The following is a 23687-nucleotide window of genomic DNA, read 5'->3' on the forward strand; positions in this document are numbered from 1 at the left end:
AATCTTTCTTTGTGGGACATCCTGAACTAATTCCAAATATATTGGGGTTTTAACTAGCTGTAATTACTCAAGCTGTCAGAGAATTTCGGGAGTTTTAACCCAAAATTCCTGGTAACTTTATTGTTCGTGTTTGTTTCCAGTGTTCTAATCATGTGAGATACTTCTCAGGTCTTTGAGTGAAGTTACTGATTATATGATGATACTGTAAATTCTTAAATCAGCGCCTACTTTTAATAGCATACCTGTGATCCCTGAACAGATTTAATTTTTTTAAAGTTATTTTGAATAGATTTTGGCAGTACAACCACTTTGTGAACCAGGAAACCTGGAACTGTGAATTCATCCTGTGATTTTTTTGTAATATTGTTCAGAAGAACATAATGTAAATTAAATAGGTTAAAGGGATCAGCCTGCTCCATTATTTGAGTCTACAGTAATTTATTCTAGAAAATGTCACTACTTCTGTGTGTGCATAAATTTTTCTTCTGTGCCACTGTTTACTATGTTGCATCAGTTCTTTATGCCTGGCCACTATATGTAGCTAAGGTAACTGAAGGTGATATAACAGTCTTAAAATAAAAAAAAAAAAACATTACAGAATGGATGGAATTAATCTTTCAGACTCAAGAGATTTTGTTCATTGATGAGAGATAACTGAAATAGCTTGTCCCAATTTGATTAAAAAAAGGAGGGGGAAGGGGAAAAAAAAAACAACCCCCCCAAAAATAGAGTAGCAACATTTTCTTTGAACAATGGCATGAAGATATTTTCTGAGAATTTCTGTTGCAGCCTCATTAGAATAATTGTTTACAATATTTAACTTCTTTCCAATTTTTGATTGAAGTCTTGCTGTCGTGAAATACAATTAAGCTTTTCAATGTAGTTGTCCCATCAAGGATTCTTTTTCTTGAATAATTGTGAATCTGTATAGACAAGAATGAACAAATTTGGAATAGTATATAGTGTCAAACTTGAATTACTTTGTAATTTGAGAAGGGTTAGTTTGCTTGTTAATTAAGAATTTTAGTTTTCAGCTGCTGTAGTACGATGTGTGAAATGTTGAAGCCATCCAGTTCTAGTGCCTGAATTGAAACAGACATTAAAGTCATTGCTGTGGAGTAGAATGGTCCTAAATTTCAATAGTGTGTTGTGAAGTTGCTGAGAAGATTCTCAAGAATTAGTTTTGGAAGTTTATTTATTGTTTAAATACTGTTGCTGATAAATATGAAAACAGACTGCTATTTATGTAAGAGTTAAACACAAGTTTTGTTTTAAAACCTCTTAGCTTTGTGGTAGTAATTTAAAAGCTCTGTTTTCAGAGTTGTCCTGAAGTAGACGTATGTATGGATATGTATTTCCCAGAGTGGTAAGACACACATGAGAAGGGCAGCCAGCTCTGCATCCATCCCTCCTTCAGAAGCCCCTCTGGTGGTCCCTCACCTGCAATAAAGTTATAGAGGAAATTGTGATTTGTTTTCAGCTTGCTGCAGATTTTACTACCATTCTCTTCCTCTATTTCAAGAACACGGACCAGAGATGATATTTTATCTAGACGGGAACGATCAAAAGATGTTAGCCCACCCAGTAGATGGTCCCCAACCAGAAGAAGGTCTCGGTCACCCATTAGAAGGAGGTCTCGTTCACCCCTTCGACGTAGCCGGTCCCCAAGAAGGCGGAGTAGGTCTCCTCGGAGGAGGTAAACACACACTACATTTTTAAATGTATTTTGTAAAATATTACTAAAAGAATAAAGATTGCTATATTAACTGCAAAAAGGCAATGCATTGTCCACATTTGTATATGCTAGCATAGTTGAATTCATTTTGTCCTCTGTGAATTCATTTGTTTTATTACTTGAAGTAATTGTGGACCTTTGTTTTATGAATAGGTTTTTGTCCTTTTTTTCAAAAACCCGAACCAAAAACCCAAACCCCTCTTATTGTTACCAGGGATAGAGGCCGGAGAAGTAGATCTCGCCTTCGAAGGAGGTCGAGGTCACGTGGTGGCCATAGACGGAGGAGCAGAAGCAAAGTTAAAGAAGACAAATTTAAAGGTAGTCTTTCTGAGGGTATGAAAGCAGAACAGGAGTCTTCGTCAGATGAAAAGTAAGAATTAATTTCTAGCTTGCACTGGTTATCTGAAAATACAGATCCACTGATATGGAGAATGAAGTGGCTTTTTTTTTTGTGGTGTAGTTTTTGGGTTGTCACCTAAAACCTTAATCATGTTTTAGTACTTGTGATCTTGTCAAATTTGGGATGATCTGGAAAAGTTAGCAGTATGCAAGGAATGTGAAGACTTGTTGGCTAGTGGGAAGACCTGCGGGGATGATAAATTCAGGTTCTAAATTCAGCTTGATCAGTATCTTGTGGAAAATATTTGGTTTATTTGCTCAAGCCTATTGCTTGAGGAAGAACTGTAACACCTGAAAGGATTAATTGCTGTCTGCAGATTAGCTGTGTATTTGCTAAATACCTACTTAATCCAGTTGCATGAGAGTATGCATTCTTAATCAAATTATCAAGGAAGAATGGTGCTGGAATGCAAATGAACAAGGGTGTGTTTTGTTTTTTCTCTTTAAAAGTAGTTAATTGTTTGAAGTTAAAAATGAAATACTCGAAGTCCCAATAAGATACCAAAAACTAAATTTTCTCTGTAAGGAGATGTAAATATGCACACTGATATTTAATAAACCTTTGCTTTCTGAATCAGTTGAACAGCTGTTTTTTAATATAATATGTGCTTTCTATGCCAAAGAACTGCATTTGGTAAAATTCAGTAGATAATCTTAGATTTATTATGTTATATAAAAAGTACTTATATTTTTATAGTCTTGAAGACTTTGATTTAGAAGAAGAGGATGAAGAAGCAGAGATAAGACAAAGAAGATTACAACGGCAAGCAATTGTTCAGGTACACAGTTATCATGTGGGTTACAGAAACCAATGTTGTGCTTTTAGCGTAGCGTTGTGATAAAAGAAGGATCTTAGCCAGCTGCAATAGTAATTACTGTATTTTTTCCCAATTAACTTCTTGTAAATGTTAGTCTCAGTTAAACTTTGCACTTCTATTGTAGTGGTGTAGCTTTTAAGACTGAAGCAACTCTTCTGTGAGTTAATTTTGTGCTATAGTTAGATGTTCTCCGACAGTCCAATGACATGTTAAACATGTTATTCAGTTATCGTAATCTGGGGGTTTTCTTGTCCATTTCCAAAACTTCATAAAGCCACTGATGTGGGTTCCCGCCATGAAAGTAGATAATGTATTCAGTTACACCTGTGAGTTCCCAAGAGCTTCTTATTCCTGGTAAGAAGGTAACAGTAGTGACAGGCAACATGTGACTGAGACCCCTGGAAGAGAGCTGTGGCCAAAGGGGATGTAATTCTGCAGCACAAGTCTGGTATCTTTTTTTAGAGTTGGGATATGGCACACAGAACATAGTAAGCTAAATGCTGTACCGTATTTACTTAATACTTAGTTATAAAAACACTGGTTATGACGTGCTGTTTATTTTAAGCAGTGCTAAAAATACTATTTGTTGTTTGACTTTTATGGAAAGCTCATTGCAACATCCTTCAGAACTATGAGAGAGTAGAACCACAAAGTAAATTATTTTTAAAGGCCAGTTACACCTGTTGTTGGTCCATGCAGGAGGCAAATTCCAGAGCTTCATTCCATGAATGGGAAACTCTGCTTGTATTATTGAATAGTTTGACCTTGATAACTGAGTGATATCAGAGGAAGTGATATTTGTATAATTTCATACTATTTGAGCTAAAAATAATTTGTAATGGTGTTGTCTTGAAGTTTTTTAATGCATCTGAAACTTTTCAACTAGAATGAATGCATAAACAGGATTTCCAATTCAAATAAAAAATACGAATCTAAAACCTACTTTTCTGTACCATAACACTAATAAAAATGGAAAAGATTCTAGGGTGTAAGATAGAATTATTTTTTTCTTAAAGATTTTATTTCACTACTTGTGTGCCAGATGGTTTAGTAATAAATCTATAGGTACTGCCATTTTGTGTTAATCTTCAGTAAAAATCACTTTTTATGGAAATGTAAAAGACTAAAGGACAGATTTTTATTTTAGTCATCTTTTGTGGTCTGGGTTGTGGTGCGTTGTAGCAAAATGAGTTTTCAAAAGCTGTATCCTATTCTGTAAATAATCTATTGCCATTAGAGATGTAGGTGATTATGAAAGCAAAGATTAAGGTTTAGCACCAACCATGGAAAGAGGGAGTATAAAAATGTTTTAAGTTGTTATGAGCTGTGATGGTGAGATTAATAGTTAATATTTTGTTTTAGAAATACAAAGGCCAGACAGAAGACAGTAATATATCTGTACCTTCTGAACCAAGCAGTCCTCAAAGTAGTACACGTAGTCGCTCAAATTCACCAGATGACATCCTGGAAAGAGTAGCTGCTGATGTTAAGGAGTATGAACGGGAAAATGTGGACACATTTGAGGCATCAGTAAAAGCCAAGCACAACCTCATGACAGTTGAACAGAACAATGGTAAGAATCTGAAATCTCACTGTATAGTTCAATTTATTAAAGCTCAGCAAAGCTCTTCAAAAGAGACATTTTGCTTAGCCTCCTTATGTATTTCCAGGCTTGGAAGTAGATTGACTTTGTGGACAGAATTTGAGAATATTTCTATTAATATTGTAGTACTTAAATCATAATATTAAAATAAAGCTTACTCACTAAGGAGGTTGTTATAAGTGGAATATGGTTTCTGTATTTCTAATAACACAATGCATGCTATAAATTTAGAAGAGCAAATAATGATGTGTGTCTTAAGAAGGGTGATTTAACTGTAAACTTTGAAAATTTTCTTTTCTCCTATGCATGTTGTTTTCCTAAGCGCTTAATATAGTCCTATTCTTTATTTTGAGGTGGGTTGGAAACCATGCCCCTGTTGTGGTCAGAACCACTGTGTTAGAAAAATATAGGTGGGTCTGTAGTAACTTAGAATGATTAAGGCTTTTGAGAGTCATTGCTAACAAGTCAATTTTGGTGGCATAACGTCTTGCTGAAGAGATGGCTCTTTCCTCCTCTTCTTCCCTGCACATCATCTGTTGTTCAACAATACTGAAATGAAATACACCTTGATATAAAACCTGCCTTGTGCCTGCTGCAGTGGCAAACGGAACATAGAGTATCTCCCAGTGCACCTTGTCATATTGAAAATATTCTTTTTTTTTTTTTGTCTTTTGAAAGTAAATTACTGCACATCTTCCAAGTAGTCAGACGGGGTGACTAGTTGCTGTGGGGACATACTTGAGCTAGTTTAAACTACTTCAGTTTCTCTTTACAGTTTAATTGCAACAGCAGCTGTAACAAGGGCTGTGAAACCTGCCCCACCCCTCAGGATATGGTCAGATAGTTAGCTTGTGTTTCACGTCGTGGGCTAGATGTATCCTCTGGGCTAATTAGGTTATGTTCTAGGAGATGCTTCTCTTTGAAGTAATAAAGCTGCATCTTTTTGGGACTGCTGTACTGCTCTGTAGCTTGTCCTGGTGTTCCCTTGAGCAGTATATTTTCAGATTGTTCTTCTGCAATGCAGGTGAAAACAACTATCTTACGCACTTTTATTTGCATACCATGGGTTTAGACTTGGTCATCTTATATGTAACAGACAATATCTTTTTTCCTTGTTTTTAAGAGACATGTACTGCTTTCTAATTTTGTCCACTATAGTACATGAAAATATAACTGTTAACTACATAGTCTTTTTTTAAGATATGAAAACCACTTGTTTTTAAAAGCAGATCTGTTACACTGAAATCTGGTAATTTTCATATACTGGTAGGATTCTGGATTGGAGGTGGCTGGAACAACAGATGGAAGCAATGGATCATCTTTCTTTGTCAGAGACACTTTTTTATTTATATCCTGCCCTCAGAGGCAGGATAGGAAGTTGCTAAGAAACTAGTTAATAACTCATTGTAGCCCAGTGCAAATGTGAGTAACTGGAACTGAAGAGCAAATGTGAGGAAGTTGATGGAAGGGTCTTTATCGTGAGACAGTGGCGTAACCTGACTCCCCATAGGGTCAGGTGACAGGTCTGTACCTCAAAACAGCGGTGTCAGCATGATGGACTAGAGATTTTGATGCTGTCAGAAGAATTCAGTCTAGTTATTTTGTGTGAAAGTGTTTAGCTATGTGCATCATGAGACCTGAAGCATCTGAGATTAGCCATTTATTTTTCTCCATTGCCTAATGCCCTAAAGGGAGTGTCTGTGTTCTACTGTGGTCATAAAGGAATGCTACCATGATGTGTGTTATGAAATAATTTGAAGTTTACTTGCTTTCACTAATGTGTATTTAATTTATATTTCTTTGTTTTTATCTTATCAACCAAGTAAATTGTCTTTGGGACTTTAAAGATGATTAAAAGGTGAGAAAGGGATAATTTTGCCCACATTAAAACTGTTTCTCTTGAGCATAAACATAATAGTTAACATCTTTGACTAAAAGCTACATGAGGGCCTTTTTGACAGGGTTGAAGAAAAGATATTCCAAAGAAACAGCTTCTGGGCTTTACAGCTTTCTTTTTCAGTGAAATATCTTGTGATTAGTAGAAAAGCCTGAACTTGCATCTTGAAAATAATCTGTATTTTTTAATATGTACACATGGTCATTTTGTATTTCTTTTTATACATATATATGTAGTCATTATCTCTAGGGATTATATAAATATGTACTTTTTGCTTTCTGCTGTGTTACATATTTGAAAGCTATTATACTTTATTTTTCAGGCAAGTATAATTTTTTGAGGGCTTTGAAGAACTTATCCAATCTGAGTTTTGTATTTCTAGAATATAAAATGGCATTTGCTAGAAGCATTCATAGAGCTACCTGTTTGCCAACATACTGATCTTAGATTATATTTTAAAGATACCAAGCCACAAATTATACTTGATAACAGAGTTACTAGATTGTCATCTTTTTCATGCTGAGTAATCTAAATTTCATTTTAAGGTTCAGCTCAGAAGAAGCTGCTAGCTCCTGATATGTTCACAGAATCAGATGATATGTTCGCTGCATACTTTGATGTAGGTAATTCTTGGAGATGAAATATGTTAATTTTTAATTTTTCTTTTCCTCTTGATTTTTGTCAGTGTTACTGTCACTTGAGGTTTATGGGAACTTTGGTTTGTAAAAGCACGTGTAACTGAGTGGATAGTATGTTTTGAATCTTTTGATCCGCCGAGGCAAAGTAGTTCTGAATTAATATTTCGAAAACCTGCTGAAATTAATGGGAGTTTTACCAGAGTAAGCAATTAAGGAACCCAGCTGTTGTTTGAATAGGGCCTATAATGGCACACAGTAACAAATTTATTTGTAAGTTACACTTTATGTGATTGTTACCGTGTTGCACTGTTCTGAATATGTGCTTTTTTCAGAGGCTTATGTCCAGTTAATTAAACTTGTCTGTGTAAGATACTTTAATTTGCTAATGAGGCTGTGTGGGAGTAATGCGGTGGTTGGTTTGGTCAGGGTTGGTTGGTTGGTTGTTTGTTTTTAAGAGACAGATTTCCTGTTTTTACTTCTGCACCGTTCCAGCAGCTTTTCTCTGAATGTTTTGAAGTGACCTGCAAATCTTGATAGCCCAGTGACTAGTTTTGGAACTTTACTTGCAGTTTTCTGTAAATCTTATCTCATTGTTGCTGATGCACAACACTGAGAATTAAGATAAGACAACGACTTTCTTCTTAACTTAGAAATTGTCCAGTTAATTTTGGTCTATGGCACACACAATCTATTAGTTATGACAGAAGCATTAGTGACAAAAGGGTGCCATGTGTCATTCTAGTAACACTGATAATAATAAAATTTAAAAAAAATCAAGACCCCTTTGACCTGGAAAAAGATAAATACTTGAAGGATAGTGTGGGGAGCATGTGCTTTTAAAAATTTGGAAGTTACAAGTAGAGATTTAAATGGCTTGTAAGTAAGTGGTTCCCCCTCCCAGAGACTGTTGTTCAGTTGAAGATATTCTTACTCATAGATCTGAATTTGTGGCAGTATATTTCCGAATATCTTATGGGATGTCAACAGCAATTGTAGTAATTTTATGATCATAAATATAATAGTATGAAATGTGTGAAGTGGCATTGAATGAACAGAAATGCAAGGCTTAAACAGTTGTATTTTCCCCAGAAATTGCTAAACTTTATTACTACAAACATACTGTAAGTAAAAAGTCTTATTCAGATGATTCAGAATGTGCATTCTAACATGACTTTTCTAAATTTCTTTTGGGTATTAATTGAAATTTTGCCCATTTATGTTTAATTATAGTTCTGCTGGTTATTCCCATCCTCTTTCCTTGCATCAATCTTTAGATACTGGTATGTAAATAGCATCTTGTGTTCAGTAGTTTCTCTGTCCTACAAGAGAAGTGTGTTTGTTCTGTGGAGAGGAACAGTGTTTTGGTGGGGGAAAAAAGGGCTTTTGATATGTACACATCAAGGAAAAACAAAGCACACAAGCAAAGCTGTTACTTTTATTATTTCAGAGTGCTCGTCTAAGGGCTGCTGGGTTTGGAAAAGACTTCAAAGAAAACCCTAATCTCAGGGATAACTGGACTGATGCAGAAGGCTATTATCGTAAGTTGTATTTGTTGGCTGATTTGCAAGGACAGCTGGATTGAGAGTGCCAGATGGAAAATATCCTCATGTAAAAAGTACTGAAATGTTATTTTAATGTAAACATACCGCAGTGCCCTCACTGAGTGTGTTATGTTAATGGATGAAATGAGCATGCAGCTTTTAACCTCAGTTATTAAAAGACTCCATACTTACAGGGAACAAACTGTGATTCTGTAATTTCCACAAAGCTAGGTGATAAAAACATTGTGTGCTATGAAATTATACCATTAATCCTGTTTTTCTGAGTTATACTTTGTATTTATTCAGAAAATGATAAATTTTCTAAATTTATTAATTAGAAGTCATTATGTATGTTACTCATAACTCTCTAAATTGCTTGGTTTTATCCTTTAGGTGTTAACATAGGTGAAGTTCTAGATAAACGTTACAATGTCTATGGTTACACTGGTCAGGGAGTCTTCAGTAACGTAGTGCGAGCCAGGGACATGGCAAGAGCAAACCAAGAAGTAGCCGTTAAAATCATCAGGAACAATGAACTTATGTAAGTAATATTTTTGTTTAATGATAATAAAGCATGTCTAACAGTTGAAAGGTTTTAATGATGTGATTTGAATCTCCCTTTGTTTCAAGTGAAGTAACAGATTACAGCTGTGATTCCTGCCTTTTCTGCTAATATGAGCCAGATAATGGGAAGCGCTTGAGGACTGTGTATCCATGCTTCTCTACAGCTATCACGGGAGAAGGGTACTTGCATTTTCATCAGGCACTTTGTCATTTGCAAAACTGCAGGGAATAGTAGCAAGAAACAAGGTTATGGTTTATTATGTGGCCTGTCCAGCCCTAACATTTTTGAGATGGGTGTCAGGGACTGTAAAAAATTTTTTTTTGATGGACCAGATTGATTTGGCAGGCAACGGCTTGGATCCTAGTCAATCATCTGCAACTTACAAGATGACATTAGTACATTAATTATTTTTGTATATTCCTGATATATATCATACATACATGCAAACAAAAAGGGATGGAGTTCTCCCTGTTGAAACAAAAAAAACAATTCTGAGCTCTTTCAGAATGAGTGAACATTAACAAGTATGATCTATTAAACTGCATTATGTGAGAACTTGTCTGTAATACTCATATTCAGTATCTGGTGCAGTCTTTCTGTAGTCATGTGTTATGTCCTCTTCTGTTAAAGACAAATTAAATGAAAATCTTTTCTGTACATTTTAACTTGGAAATTTTAAAAGTTGTCTTGCTGTGTATAACTGGGTTCTTTTGAGCTATAGGTATAGGTATCTAGAAAAGTTAAGAAAAGAAAAAAGGCAGAGTGGTGATAATCTATTTCAATTTGGTACGTTGTATAGATAATCACTTTGGGTGTATTGTCAGTTTAGCTTAAATTTTTTTAATCATGTATGTGGTTAAGTACTTTTTTAAAAAAAGTAAACTTCTCAAGCGAGTACTGTTTGAAACTAAAGTGTTGTATTGCAGAAGGAAATGTGATTTTAAGTTTATGTACAACCAGCAGGGAGGAGGAAAGGATTAGTAGGTTACAAAGGCACAATGAAGATCAAAGAATTTAACAAACTTACCCAATGTGGAGACAGTGACAGCAAACCACGGTTGTGATTTCTTTTTTAATCAGTGGTGTGTTAAGTAACGACAAGACACTTCTCATTTCCTGAGAATTATAACCGTGCAAGTGAATGGCTAGATTTAAAAAAGATATTACAATTTCACTGATTTTGTTTTCTAATTATTTTTTTCTGTTTTCAGGCAAAAAACTGGTCTAAAAGAACTGGAATTCTTGAAGAAGCTCAATGATGCAGATCCTGATGACAAGTTTCATTGTCTACGATTGTTCAGGCATTTCTACCACAAACAACATCTCTGTCTGGTGTTTGAACCACTCAGGTAAGATGGCAAATGTTTGGGGTTCTTTGTAAAAAAGTGAAGTACTGTTGAGTGATGTTTAACTTTCTGTTCTTAGCTGTTGTTTTGATACTTTGCTCTACTGCCAAGATTCAAGAATATAAGGAACTTTTTTTTAAAAAAAAAAAGTATATATTATCTGCAGGCACAAATCGACAGACTACTGAGCTGTTTCTGTGTCATTGTGAACTTTGGGCCATATTTGAAACAAAATAATGTATTTTTAAAGATCTCACCAGTGCTGCTCTTAATGCTTTGTGTGTGTCGCAATATTTTAATCAGTTTTCATAATTCTTGATTTTATGGGTTTGGGTTAAGATTGCATTCTCAGAGATGTTCAGTGAATGCTGTATATTCTATGAAGAGTACATATGTAACAAGAGTCTAAGGAAGAAAATTGTTAGTGCTTTGCATGCTCACTTTTTCCTTTAACTAATTAGGCTCTTTTGACAGGTTAGTTGGAAACACTGTGTTTTATGATAGATCCAGAGATATTAATTGCCTTAATTTTCATTTCTGCTTAAAGACATCAGTCATTTGTATCTTAAGTATTTTATCTATGTGAGTTTTTTGTTCTTCAGGTGAGGATAAGTTATATGCTGAAGTAAAGCAAGTTTTATGAAATTAGTATTATATTTTCATTACTAAGCAAATAAGTTATTTTCTTTATCTCTTATAACACACTTGTACATTATTTGTATTCAATGATGTTTTTGTCCTGAAATTGTGGTGTTTTTATCTGCTGTTTAAGTTATCAAAGAAATAATCTCAATTTGTATCTTTTGCATACTTCCTTTTTTATTTATTTCTTCAGAGAATTAGTACAAAGGTGGTGCAGTTGTTAAGAAAATGCTGTTCATATGCAAATAAGTAATCTCAAATTAATCTTTATTAAAAATGTATTCTGAATTAAGTCCAGTCTAGTAAGTAGTTATATACAGTAAAGGACAGATCTGATTGACCAGTGTTTTTGTGTCATTGCTGTAGCTAACAGCAGTGTGTATGTTCAGTTGAATGTTGTTTTTCTCCAAAAATGTCTAAAGCTAACTGGTTTCTTCAAGTTTATCGTACAATTTAAAAAGCCACTATATTTTTTTATTTTTAAGCTCTTTTCTTTCTCTCTCCCTTTCTTTCTTTGAATAGTATGAATTTACGAGAGGTATTGAAAAAATATGGGAAAGATGTTGGACTCCATATTAAAGCTGTGCGTTCCTACAGCCAGCAGTTGTTCCTGGCTTTAAAGCTTCTCAAAAGATGCAATATCCTACATGCAGATATTAAACCAGATAATATTTTGGTAAGTAATAGATAATTGAAACTTGTTTTCCCTAGTCTATTGTGTAAAATAAAGTTTTTTAAATGAATGTCATTCTGTTAATCTAGCTGAAGTAGAAATTAATAGAAAATGTTAAGGGGTTAAGTTTTGATATAATATGCTATTGTGGTGTAAATAGTAAAAAAGAAATACAAGACACCATCTAAATAAAATCTTTTCTTTAGTACAGTCTTTCTGACACAAACCTACATCTACTTGTATCTTTTTAGGAAGCGGGTCTTCCAAAGTAAGAAAGCATCTTTTCTGAGGGAGATCTTGGGTCTTTTTTCATCAGCAGTTAAAAAGTGTTCTTGCTTTCTGCAAAATGGAAGTAGAGTCTGGATGGAGATTTTGCTTATGTGCATGAGATAATGGGGAAAAGTCCTTAATGCCTTTGGTTGGTTGGTTGGTTTTTTTCTGTTTCCATTAAACATTCTGGTTAGCAGAGCATGAGAGCTGCATCAGAGGAATCAAACATATTCCCTTTGGTGTCCTTGGTGGTCGTCCCTGGGAAAAACTCAGATTATTACTTTATTTAAAGTGTTCGCTTCTTGCCATCACAGCAATAAAAATCTATGTAAGCGTGAGTTACTTGAATAATACACTGTTTTATGAGTGGTACTCTGGATACTAGAGCTGAAAGTCTAAACTGATACAGTTTCAGTAACTGGAATGGAATCCAGCTCCATCAGTATTTTGGTAAGGGAAAGTATGTGAGACTGACCTTCTTGTATTTCCTAGGATTTGAAGACATTAACTGTCACTTCCAGTTTCAGAAAGTTTTACGGTTCCCTTAGAATACAGAGAGGAAGGATTAAAATATGGGAAGAAGTTCCAGTTTAAAGGCTGAATGTTTTTCTTATCTCTGATGTAAATTTATTGTTAGTTTTACAGTGCTGTTGGTAATTCTGTCTACAAACAGTGCTAATGGATATTTATGTTTAACTTTCAGGTGAATGAGTCTAAAACAATATTAAAACTTTGCGATTTTGGATCGGCTTCGCACGTTGCAGATAATGACATCACACCGTATCTAGTTAGTAGATTTTATCGAGCTCCAGAAATCAGTAAGTAGATTTGGATTGGCTACATATGTATCATAAGCAGTAGCAGGATATGCCAGTACTAGCAAATGAGAATTTGACTTGAATTTACTCTCTGTTTGGTCTTAGCAAAACATCACTCTGGAAATATGATGGCAGTCAAAAATTCAGACTTTGAAAGCATGCTTGTGTGAGTCTCCATACATGTTGGTGGTCAGCTCAGTGAGGACAGGGAGAAGTCATTCTGATTGGTTATAGTTATGTTTAATTTAGAGGTATTGTTCTGACTTTTTGTTTTTTTATTAACTTAATTCATGCTGATTAGGTTGGGTATTAGGTAAAAACCTCCCTGTCTAAAAAAGGGATACTGTAGAAGTTAAAAGGTTTGCATCCTTCTTTTATGGACTTCTTATTCCTAAGAGGAGGAGCACCAATATAGTTTACAAATCAGATTTTTTTCATCTGTCTGGTTTTGTGATGTTTTGTCTTTTAAGACCTTTATGGAATTAACTGGATTTGCTCTGTTTCAGTTATAGGAAAAATCTATGACTATGGTATAGATATGTGGTCTGTAGGCTGCACATTATATGAACTTTATACAGGAAAAATACTCTTTCCTGGCAAAACCAATAACCATATGTTGAAACTAGCCATGGATCTCAAAGGAAAGATGCCAAACAAGGTAAGAAAATAAGTATATGATTTTAATATCTGAAACTGCTCTAATGAACATGCTTTCTTTTTTTCCTCCCTGAATTCTGTTTCTTATCATGTACATCTTCTCTTAACAGCAAGTAAATATCAGACATCACTCTGACTGTATAATTAATATTGAATTAAAATCTTATGAAGTGAAAGTATACAGCTTCTTTTTCATAGACTAAGTATAGAGTGAAAGCAGAAACCTTCTAAGCACTGACCTGAAAAAAAATACGTAAGCTGATTTCAATTGTATTTTTTTATTCAATCTGTACATTTCTTACTGTCTCTTTGATATATTTTTCATTAGTATTAACTCATGTTGCAGTAAGTTTGTAGGCATTGATGCTAACTGTGGAATTTGTAAGACAGAGAACTTGCCTGAACCTTTTGCCTCTCCCTCGTTTTCCAGATGATTCGAAAAGGTGTGTTCAAAGATCAGCACTTTGATCAAAATCTCAACTTTATGTATATAGAAGTAGATAAAGTGACAGAAAGGGTAAGTCCTTAATGTGCCAACTAACCTATTACTTTTTTCCAACCTTTCCTGCTATTATGGTCTTTCAAATGTATCTTGACATCTTAATTAAAAATACAATTTTATAAACTACTAGAATGACTTTTTGCAGCAGTATGGACAGGTTACATGGTTATAAACTGGCAACAGATTTTTTCCTACGATTTAGGAATGTGTTTAAGAGAAATCTAAGCTTAACCTTGGTAGGCGTACAGGGTATCTCCACATAAACTACCCTTAAATTACTAATAAAAGAAATTCTGACTTCATTTTAGAGAAGGATGTCCACAGTCAATATGTTGTGCTCATGTTGTAGGAGGTCACTGTTACTTTCTGCATCATTTTAACATAATATATTTCTCAAGAATCACAGAATTAGTGGTCAAGTATGGGAACTTTCCTCATGGAATTTGCTTTTCTCCATTAACTGGAATGTTAGGTTCATGTGTGTGCCTGCTGTTGGTGAAAGGTGCAGCCTGGCCTACCCCTTGACAGCATAATTTCCACTCTTTGCCCACGTGAGGATTTATGAGGCCATATGATGACAAAGGGCCTTGCTGAGCAGATACGATTTCACCCAGCAGAAAAGTTGCTGCCAAAGCTTTGTAAAAGGGATAGGGGTTTTCTGCATCACTTTTGTTCTACAAGGTTGCCATTTTTGTATTTGTAGGAGAAAGTTACTGTTATGAGCACCATAAATCCAACCAAGGACCTGTTAGCAGACTTGATTGGGTGCCAACGCCTCCCCGAAGACCAGCGTAAAAAAGTACACCAGCTAAAGGACTTGTTGGACCAGATCCTAATGTTAGACCCGGCTAAACGGATTAGCATCAACCAGGCTCTGCAGCACGCCTTCATCCAGGAAAAAATTTAAACCAGATGAAGAAGTTCAAAGGGTTTGAGTAATTAAGATACAAAGACTGAAGAGATTTCACAGCAGTTATTAATGTATATAAACATAAATATTTCCCCTGCAAAGTTGAGGAAGAAATGATACATTTGAATTAACACCAAGGCTGATATTTCTTTTAGAAATGTTAGAGTAATTCTGTTTTGTGTCTTATGTGAAAATTTTCACTGTAGAACTGTTTTAATTGCCAAGACTGCACAGAAGTACAATGCTAATGTATATGGTTGCAGTTCGTATATATTATAAAAAGAAAAAAGCATCTGTTATAAAACAAACAAAAAAAAGAGCAGTAATACTGGGTGGTTGATTTGTTTTTAGCAGACTTTGGCTTCATTTTTGTCTTTAAAAAATGGCCAGCATAAATGCTGTTTATATTCACATTTTCCTAGGTGTGTGTGTGCAGGCCACAGCAGCATGCCCTTGGTGTAGTCAGTGCCGAAGGGGGTCTGTTCCTTCTTGAGCCTGCCCGCAGGGATGGTCTCCTCTTTTAAAGCAGGTTGTGTACAACTTTCAGTACACTGAAGGTAAGCTAACCCATCAACATCACCGGTGTTTAAGCTGTTATTTTACTGGAACAACTGACAAATGAGAGACAATAGCATTGTGGCAGAATTCCCTGCATGTTTGATAAATGATCTTGTTTTATTTTCTGGCATTGCAACTGTGGCATAGTTACGACTTCTGTTCTGTTCATCACACTTAAAATTTTGAGAGTGCGCACTTGATGGATAGAGCGCCTTCAGTGTACTGTTTCTTATTACTTTAATTTTTTTAATCAACTTGCTATAGACTTTGTATACATTTTGTTAAATACAGTTCACTATGACATAGAACAAATACTTACAGAAGAGTTTTCGTTTAGTAATTACATACGTTGGGATCTCATTCGAAAAACCTTATACATAAAGGATAGATAGACAACATAATGAAATTTTTAACTATTTGTATGTCATTTTGAAAGTGTACTGCTTTATGCTAAAAGTGTTTCATTTGTTCATCGTTTTCATTATTTGTGATCATGTTGTCTTTCAATACAGGCATAAACCTTCCACTCTTGAACAAAGCAGCTGCTTTTTAAAAGCGGTAATTGCTTCTTTACCTTTTATTTCTTTTGTAAATGAAGCTTTTCTTTAAGAAATGTGACTTTAAAGTGTTGTCTCTTGCATAAAACAGTTGACACTTACTTTATTGTAAAGTGAAGATTGTTCTGCTGCATGTAAAGTGGACCATGCAGATTTCTGTATGTTTTCAGTATGCATCATTAGATAATAAAGTCTTTTGTGAACAAGGCATTTGTAGCCATTTTTAAAAGAATCTGTCTTCAGTGATGGTAAATCAGGTAATTCATAAGAACCACCCCTGCATTTCCTATTAATTATTTAATTAAAGGGATTATTGAATGTTATGATCTTTGGAAGAGCTATAGGCTATGTTAATTAGAGATATAATTATCACTGCTTAAACAAAAGCAAAGCAAAAAAACCCCACAGATAATGTCTGTCTGCTTTCAATGTAATGAAATTATTCCTGTAGGACATGGGATTAAATTCAGGCTTTAACTAATGTTTGTGCTGTTTTTCTCACTTTTCCTTTTGATGGTGCTGAAAGAGAAAAAGGAAAGCGAGTCACAGGCCACTCAACGCCTACTCCATGGGTCTGATTTGCTGAGACACCAACTTCACCTTCCTAACAAGGTTATTTCTGACAGCATGTGTAGATAAACATTTAGCAACCAGTTAAAACAGCTTGAAACATTTGAGTTGGTTATACAGCGTGAGGAAACCAGAATCAAACTTTTCAGGCCCATACTGCTGTTTTAATGTTCTCTCTCTGGCAATATTAAGTTGTTCATCTTTTCATTTTTATTAATATATTCTGAAAAGCTGTGAAAACCCCACTGGTTTCACATACTTTATAATACTTCTTTGAACTAAGAAGGGTTTTTGTATCCATCTAGGTACATAATGGCAACAATCATGCACTCTTAGTGCACTCAAGAATGGAAAAATGACCCAAAGCAGTCATTCTGCTGGTGGGGAATACCCCACCGAGGAGATGTAATGAACTAACCACGAAAACAAGCAGGAGATGGGTGGTTGTATATGCCTATTTGGAACCTTCAACCTGTCTCTTCTCAATTTATATTGTAAAATTTTTAATGAAAAGTAATCTCTCCGTATTTCCACGTATTAAGGTATCTTGTTCATACAGGAAATAATAAAAAAACCATTAGCTTTCACGTTGAATGAAATACTAGTTGCTTGCTAGTTAAATACAGAAAGTAACTTGCACTTTTACAGCATAGGCAGCACTTGTGAGGGCAGTTTTACACAGATGTAGTAATAGCTTATGCTTTCTGTTGTTTTGTACTTTATTCTTAAAATAGGAATATAAAACAATGAAATGAGTTGGTGATACAGAAACAGAGCAGTAGAAAAGATGCCCCTTAATGCCTACAGAACTGTTTTAAGCTATTCTAGAGAAGCATAAAGTTGCTCGTTTACTTGTTCTTTGTGTTGTAGGTGCAGCTCAAATGAAGATGATGGCTACCAGAAGACATGAACAAAGGTTTCTGTCCTATAAAAGATATGAAAAATCCTCTTCGTGTAGTTCTGTCTTACTCTTCTGGTTTCCAGCATTCCAATTTAGAACTGATTAACACTGCTGCAGTACTGATAAATTCTGAAACATACTTACTGTATTAGAATTTATAACTTAGATGTGCTTGCTTCATTTCTAGTTGAAGATATTTTTCTTTATACTGTGATTAGATGTAGGTAAATAAGCATTACTGTTTAAATGCAGTTTTCTTAAAATGATAGAGTGATCAGTACAGAACATATGAAATTTAGGAGAAGATTTGCCATTACATTTAAGCAGGTGATGCAATTTTTTCTTTTAACTTCTTTAACCCCTCTGACAGCGGTTATTCAAAACAAGTGGGTTTCAGTTGTCTATCCAGTATCAGCTTCAGCTGATAGCTGCTGTTGGCAGTGATGAAAAAAGAATCTTTACTTCTGGCTTCAAAAGCCTCTGGAATTGAGGACCTTTTGGTGGTATTAAGGAACCTCTCCAGTTTCAGGCAATACTGCTCCCAGTAGCCTGTGGTCTCTGAGGAGAGCAGAGTAGCTGCCAGTGCCAATGCAGTCAGCTGAATTCCAGTAATTGCAGCTTGGTGCAGGCAGAACAGCTGTGCAATGGAGTTTGTGTTAAACTGTTTCTCAGCTCGCTCTCTCTAAGAGAGAGGATAGTTTATTTCCCTCCTGTACATGAAGATGTAATTTAGATCTTCACCTGAGGTCCTACATACAGAAAGTTTGGCTGAATCTACTCTGCTGATTTCTGCTTCCTTCACCCTCATGGTGACAAGGAGCTTCACTCTTAACATACTTAGTTTGCCAAGCATTCAGAAAAAACAACATACCAGCCCTATGCAGTTAGGATGTGTTTTTATTACCTTGGTCTATGCTACTGTCATTTAAAAATTAAAAACTGCTTAAGAGTCTTTGATGAAATGTAATGATTCCTCTAAAACTTTAATAATACTTTATCTCCACACATAGGATAAGTGGCATTAAACCTCAGAAGAACCTTTACGTGCATCTTGGACCCATATGCAGAAGGCAGAGACTGGTCTGATGCTGCTGGAGACTGAGCCATCTTCTACAGTACGTGTGAAACGAACTCGGGTGGAGGATGTTGGGAAGTGGCAATTGCTTGAAAGTAATAAAGTATCACTTAAAATTTAATTGCATCCTGTCTTGTATTGTCTACAAATGTCACACTGCAAAGCTACTAAATACATGAACAACTTTTTAATACGTTAAAACCAAAGTGTACTGTACTTCGGAGTTATCTGCTTGGGTATCAGAGGTATTAAAGAATCCGGGAAAAAAAATCTTCTTGTGTGTAAAATGGAGCTGTTTTCTTCTCTTAAGTTGCCTCTCTCCTGGTTGTGGAAGCCCTGTGAGCTCCAAAAAATTAATATGGTTTTCACTTTGAATTTCCCGATGTGTTCTTTAATCTTTTCTAGGGAGGTATTAGCCTGTGCGAGTTAGGGTATGAAAGAATTACATTGTATTACCGTGAAGGGGAAGCCAGATGTATTTACAGATTAATCTTTATAAGAAGAAAATGAGGCTAGTCAAATGGGAGAAGCAGCATGTTGAAGTAGAATGCAGTGTGTATTTTCTTTTTTTAATTCGAGCTATGTATCAAATTATTAATCTCAGTATATTCATTATACTCATTATGTAGGTACAGAACCAAAACTTCCAAACATGCCTCCTAGACTTTTGCATCTTAATTTTGTTCATCTAAATACTTTAAAACTTAATTTGAACTTGAGTCAAATAATTACTTTCTCTAAATGAAAAAAATTGTACCTTCCTTCCAGGATACACCTTTTGAATACCTTATTGTCTCAATTATTTTCCTCATAAACACTGATTTTTATGATTGTGGCCTAGATCTTTCTATAAAGTAGATACGGGCTAATTATTCATAAAATAGTGAAAACACATGAAGAATATTTACCAAGATTTAGTGTTCAGTTTAAGTTAATGAGACATAATGTAAAGCTACTTCTGTGCAGGCAGAAATAAATAGGTCATAACTGAGACAGTAGATAGTGATATAGTCACGGTCTACTTTATAATTCTTCATGGTTCAGTCTCAAAAGTTACTTTTTAAGTGAGAGTTCAAGAAATGCAGCTTTCTGTTTTTGTAAAAAAAAACAAACTAGGAGAGGATAGCTGAGGACAACTCAAGTACACCCTGTTAAAAGAATGCTAATAAGAATAACATGCGAAGAAAGTCTTTATGGTTTTTAATAGAAACACGAAGTTGGTAAAGGAGTTACTGTGCACAAGAAGGCTGCTGCAGCCGTGCCCAAATGCAGGAACTGACTCTTCTGCCCTGCCACCACGCATGTGCAAGGTGCCTGGTGTTTCTGGGTGGGGCAGGTTGTATTGGGGTGCTGTAATGGGAGGCCAGCAGCGTGTATTGAAGGGGGTGCTTGGGCTGTGAAGTTTCCATCCTTGGAGGCAGCCAGCACTGAATAAGATGTGATGCCCAGCAGCCTCATTTACCTCCACAGGTAGCCCTGCTTTGTGCACAGGGCAAGAGCAGATGCCCTATAAAGTATGGATTGGAGAGGATGGCTAGGGTTTGGTTTGGGTTTTTTTTCTGTCATTTGTAAAGCTTCATTTACTGGCAGCATTGATGATTTTTTTTTTTTTTTTTTTTTTTAATGCTGTGTGCCTTGCAGTAAATGAGGTTTTGGTTCTAAAGTAATAAGAATGTTTAAGTCTTATCCCTTTGTAAGTCCCATACCTCACTGTTACCATAATTCTTGCCCAATGTATAACAATGTCAGAATAAGTGGGAGAATATTCTTCCTGCAATTTATTGAATTTGAGCTGAACTCCAGCAAAGAGTAAGAATAGCAAGAAGGAGCGGCAGAACTAATATTCATTATTTTTTACAAACCTGAGTTGTTTCTGCAAATACTCTTGACAGTGGCTTTGAGCTGTCACTCGCCAAGCTGTGAATTTATCTGTATTCTTTCTGCTCCTAAACCTTGTTCTTAAATGAAGAAGCTGAACTTCACATGCTACATAGAAAAGGAGCTTTACCTTATCTAACCACACCTGGAGCACAGACATTCTACAAATCTATCTCCTATGTTGAAATGAAGCTCATCCTAAAAACATCATCTGAGGTACTCAGTAGGGAACAGCCCCACATTTGGGCCACAGCCTTTTCATGGGAAACAACAGGGTTCTGCTCAAGTAAAGCTGAGCTAACCTTCATACCACACTTACTTGTTTATCTGCTAGACAGCCAGAAAGGTAATGCACAGAATTACACACGATTTTTTACAGCATTTACTCTGGGTTTAATATAATGTTTAATATAAAGCACCTGGCTGAATCTGGTAAAGGCACCATTTCCTTTGGCCCCTTGAATGAAGATTTCTCATCACGGATGAGCAAGAGGACTGCTTGCAATCACTCTTCCCTTGAATGGTCTCCTACGTGCAGGAAAATGGCAGTATAGTCACTCTTTCTGGAAGTTTGTAAGTTCAATCTGACACACAAAATGTCCATCCATTTTTGTCCCCCCTTAAATTAAATTAGATCTGGCAGAGCAAATTTAGGTGTGGGGTTCCCTGCCTCTTTTACAGAGCATCCAGACACTCAGGATAGAAAAGGACCCAAATTGCTCTGCTAGCTCGTTAAAGCTAAAATACGAAGCCTATCCCTATTTGCAAGTAATTAATCTATTTCTGTTCAGAAAACTTAATAAAAAATTCAGGTATGTTTACATGAGAATCTCAAATAATGCTTAAATCAACATGCTTTTTTATTAAGGATTTCTTCTTTAAAAATAATCCAGAAGTTATCTTGCCATGGGGTAAACTATGCAGTAATTGCATATATGCAATTAAGAGCAATGTAAGCCATCTCACAGAAGACCTACATACTTGAAGCAACAGATTAAATCTAAAGTGACAGCAGAATTCATGTGTGGGAAGCTCCTGTACACAGAGAGAGAAATTAATGCAGACTAAACACACACTTAATGCAAACAACCCTCTCACAGACAAAAAGATGAAGTTAAACATGTAATTGAGTCATAAAAGTTCAAGGATGTTTTCTTGGAATAGCCATCACTCTCCAAAATCCGAGAGTTCATGTTCTAGTCCCACCTTCTGAGAGAGAGGTAAATGCATTTCTTAAATCACACGTATTTGATTTACAAGGCTACCCACTAATCTGTCTCGAGCAATGGTCAAGCTACCAGTGAGCTATTTTACAGATTATTCTATTTATACCAAGGCAAATACGAGTAATGCCACTGGAGCCTAAAAAGCTTTGTGCCCACACCATTTTTAGGCAGTTGGAAGGTGGTTCAAAGACCGTCCAAGTCATAGCACCACTTTTACACTGTTTCAATGTATTTGTGCTAAGTAGGACAACTGTAATTAGCAAGCCGTCTGTATGCTACATTTTATTACTGTTTTACAAAGATGTGAAAAAAGCTGTAATTGTAGCACGGATAAGCCCTTAGAAGATGGTTACCTGCTTGCTAGTTTTATAAAGAGGTCTTGCAAAGTGTCTCAAGATCCTGGCACATAAAATGAATGAAATTTGTTTGTTTTTTAATATAAAACACAGTTGTATTCAATTCCAATGCAGTATTACCCATCACTTCTAAACAGTAAGGAAAAAACTTAATGACTTAAAACCTACACTAAGCCAGCAGTGCAGAATGAGACTCAGTCACAAGTAGGAACTCAAGAAATTAGTATTTCTCAGTATTGGCGTATTTCAGCTTTGCCATGGCAAAAGAGAGAGACTCTACCTTTTTGACAAAAACAAAAGCTCACTCATTACTGAGCTCTTTCTGAAGAGGTTTGGGTCCTACATTCTTCATATACAATGGTATAGAAATGTTGTTCATATAAAACCGTATAGAAAGAGTAGGTGGCAGCTGTATTTGGTGACTGTAATTTTGAAGCTGCTACAACAGCTGAACAAGAGCCTGGTTCAGCAACAGAGCAAGGGGAGGATTTTTTTCCCCAGGCACATGTTGGGAGTTTAACGTTGTGGGCATCTTGGAGCAATCTGGAGCATTGCTGGATGCTCTAAGATCCATTGCAACTCAGAGCAGCCTGCTTTTGCTTTAAAAGGTACTCTGGCTCCAGTCTCATTTGTTCCAATAACAGGAGAAGCCGAGGGCCCTGTGATGAATTCCTGTGTTAAGGTACTAGCAGGAAGAAGAAAATAGTGATATCAATGTGTTTATCTCCAATAGGAAGGGTAAAAGGAAATGAAGCTGAAAAGGGGCAAGGGAAATCGCTTTGTTTTAATCCGATTTTGCACCAAATGCAACTGAAAGGAATTTTTTAATGTTTAAGTAATTTCTTAGTTTACCATCCATCACAGGAGCAAAATATCATCTGCCTTTACTGAGCACTGGTTCAGCCACTGAACTTCCACACGGTTTTACAGAGTAGGAAAGAGGAGATTGGCAGAAGTCATCAGCAACGCTCTCCTAATTTCCAGTTGACTCCCAGTAGAGACAATCAAACAGGTTTTAACTGCTTTCCTGCTTTCCTATGGTGCAGATAAGATGGCACAGCTGCTACAGGAATGTTCTGTAATGGGAAGCGCAACCTCACAGACATTCTTCCTAAATATTTTTAAATATATAGTTGACAAAAAGCTTGCAGAAGCATATGGAAAAAAAACTTCCCAGCATGCTCACTGCTAGCTACAGCACCGAGGAGCAAATTTTGGGACAAATCTGCACTCCACTGCATTACTCACCTGTCTCGATGTTTTCCAGCAAGTACAAAAGAAGAGCACAACCTCAGATGAAGAAATGTGAAGGACTTGGGAAAGGGAAGTGCTTAACAGAAGCATTTTTGCACGTAATTTGGGTTCTTGCCTATATGGCAAAATTTGTTCTTCTTCACTGAACTGAATTTCAAACTAATATACTTAAGGATTTGCTAAAATAAGATCATGGCTATTGAAATAGTTCTTAGGAAATCACTTCAGAGCAATTATGTCAGTTCTTGGGGTATCTACTTTCAGCATCACTAGAAGATAATCTAATTATCAGCAGAAT

General features: G+C 35.7%; 1 protein-coding gene across 1 annotated transcript in view; it reads left to right on the plus strand.

Annotated features, from left to right (window-relative positions):
* PRPF4B (pre-mRNA processing factor 4B) overlaps positions 1-15334 on the plus strand; it is a 19044-nt gene extending 3710 nt beyond the window's left edge. The window contains exons 3-15 of the mRNA XM_010187402.1: positions 1523-1696; positions 1950-2105; positions 2832-2913; positions 4315-4525; positions 6998-7071; positions 8538-8628; positions 9025-9172; positions 10408-10545; positions 11707-11860; positions 12831-12945; positions 13452-13603; positions 14033-14119; positions 14808-15334. Coding sequence (XP_010185704.1) covers positions 1523-1696; positions 1950-2105; positions 2832-2913; positions 4315-4525; positions 6998-7071; positions 8538-8628; positions 9025-9172; positions 10408-10545; positions 11707-11860; positions 12831-12945; positions 13452-13603; positions 14033-14119; positions 14808-15011 — 1786 coding nt within the window. The 3' untranslated portion in view covers positions 15012-15334. The remainder of the gene's footprint in view (positions 1-1522; positions 1697-1949; positions 2106-2831; positions 2914-4314; positions 4526-6997; positions 7072-8537; positions 8629-9024; positions 9173-10407; positions 10546-11706; positions 11861-12830; positions 12946-13451; positions 13604-14032; positions 14120-14807) is intronic.
* The last annotated feature ends 8353 nt before the right edge of the window (positions 15335-23687 follow it).

The sequence above is a fragment of the Mesitornis unicolor genome, unplaced genomic scaffold (assembly GCF_000695765.1).
Source record: "Mesitornis unicolor isolate BGI_N332 unplaced genomic scaffold, ASM69576v1 scaffold22976, whole genome shotgun sequence".
NCBI lineage: Eukaryota > Metazoa > Chordata > Aves > Mesitornithiformes > Mesitornithidae > Mesitornis > Mesitornis unicolor.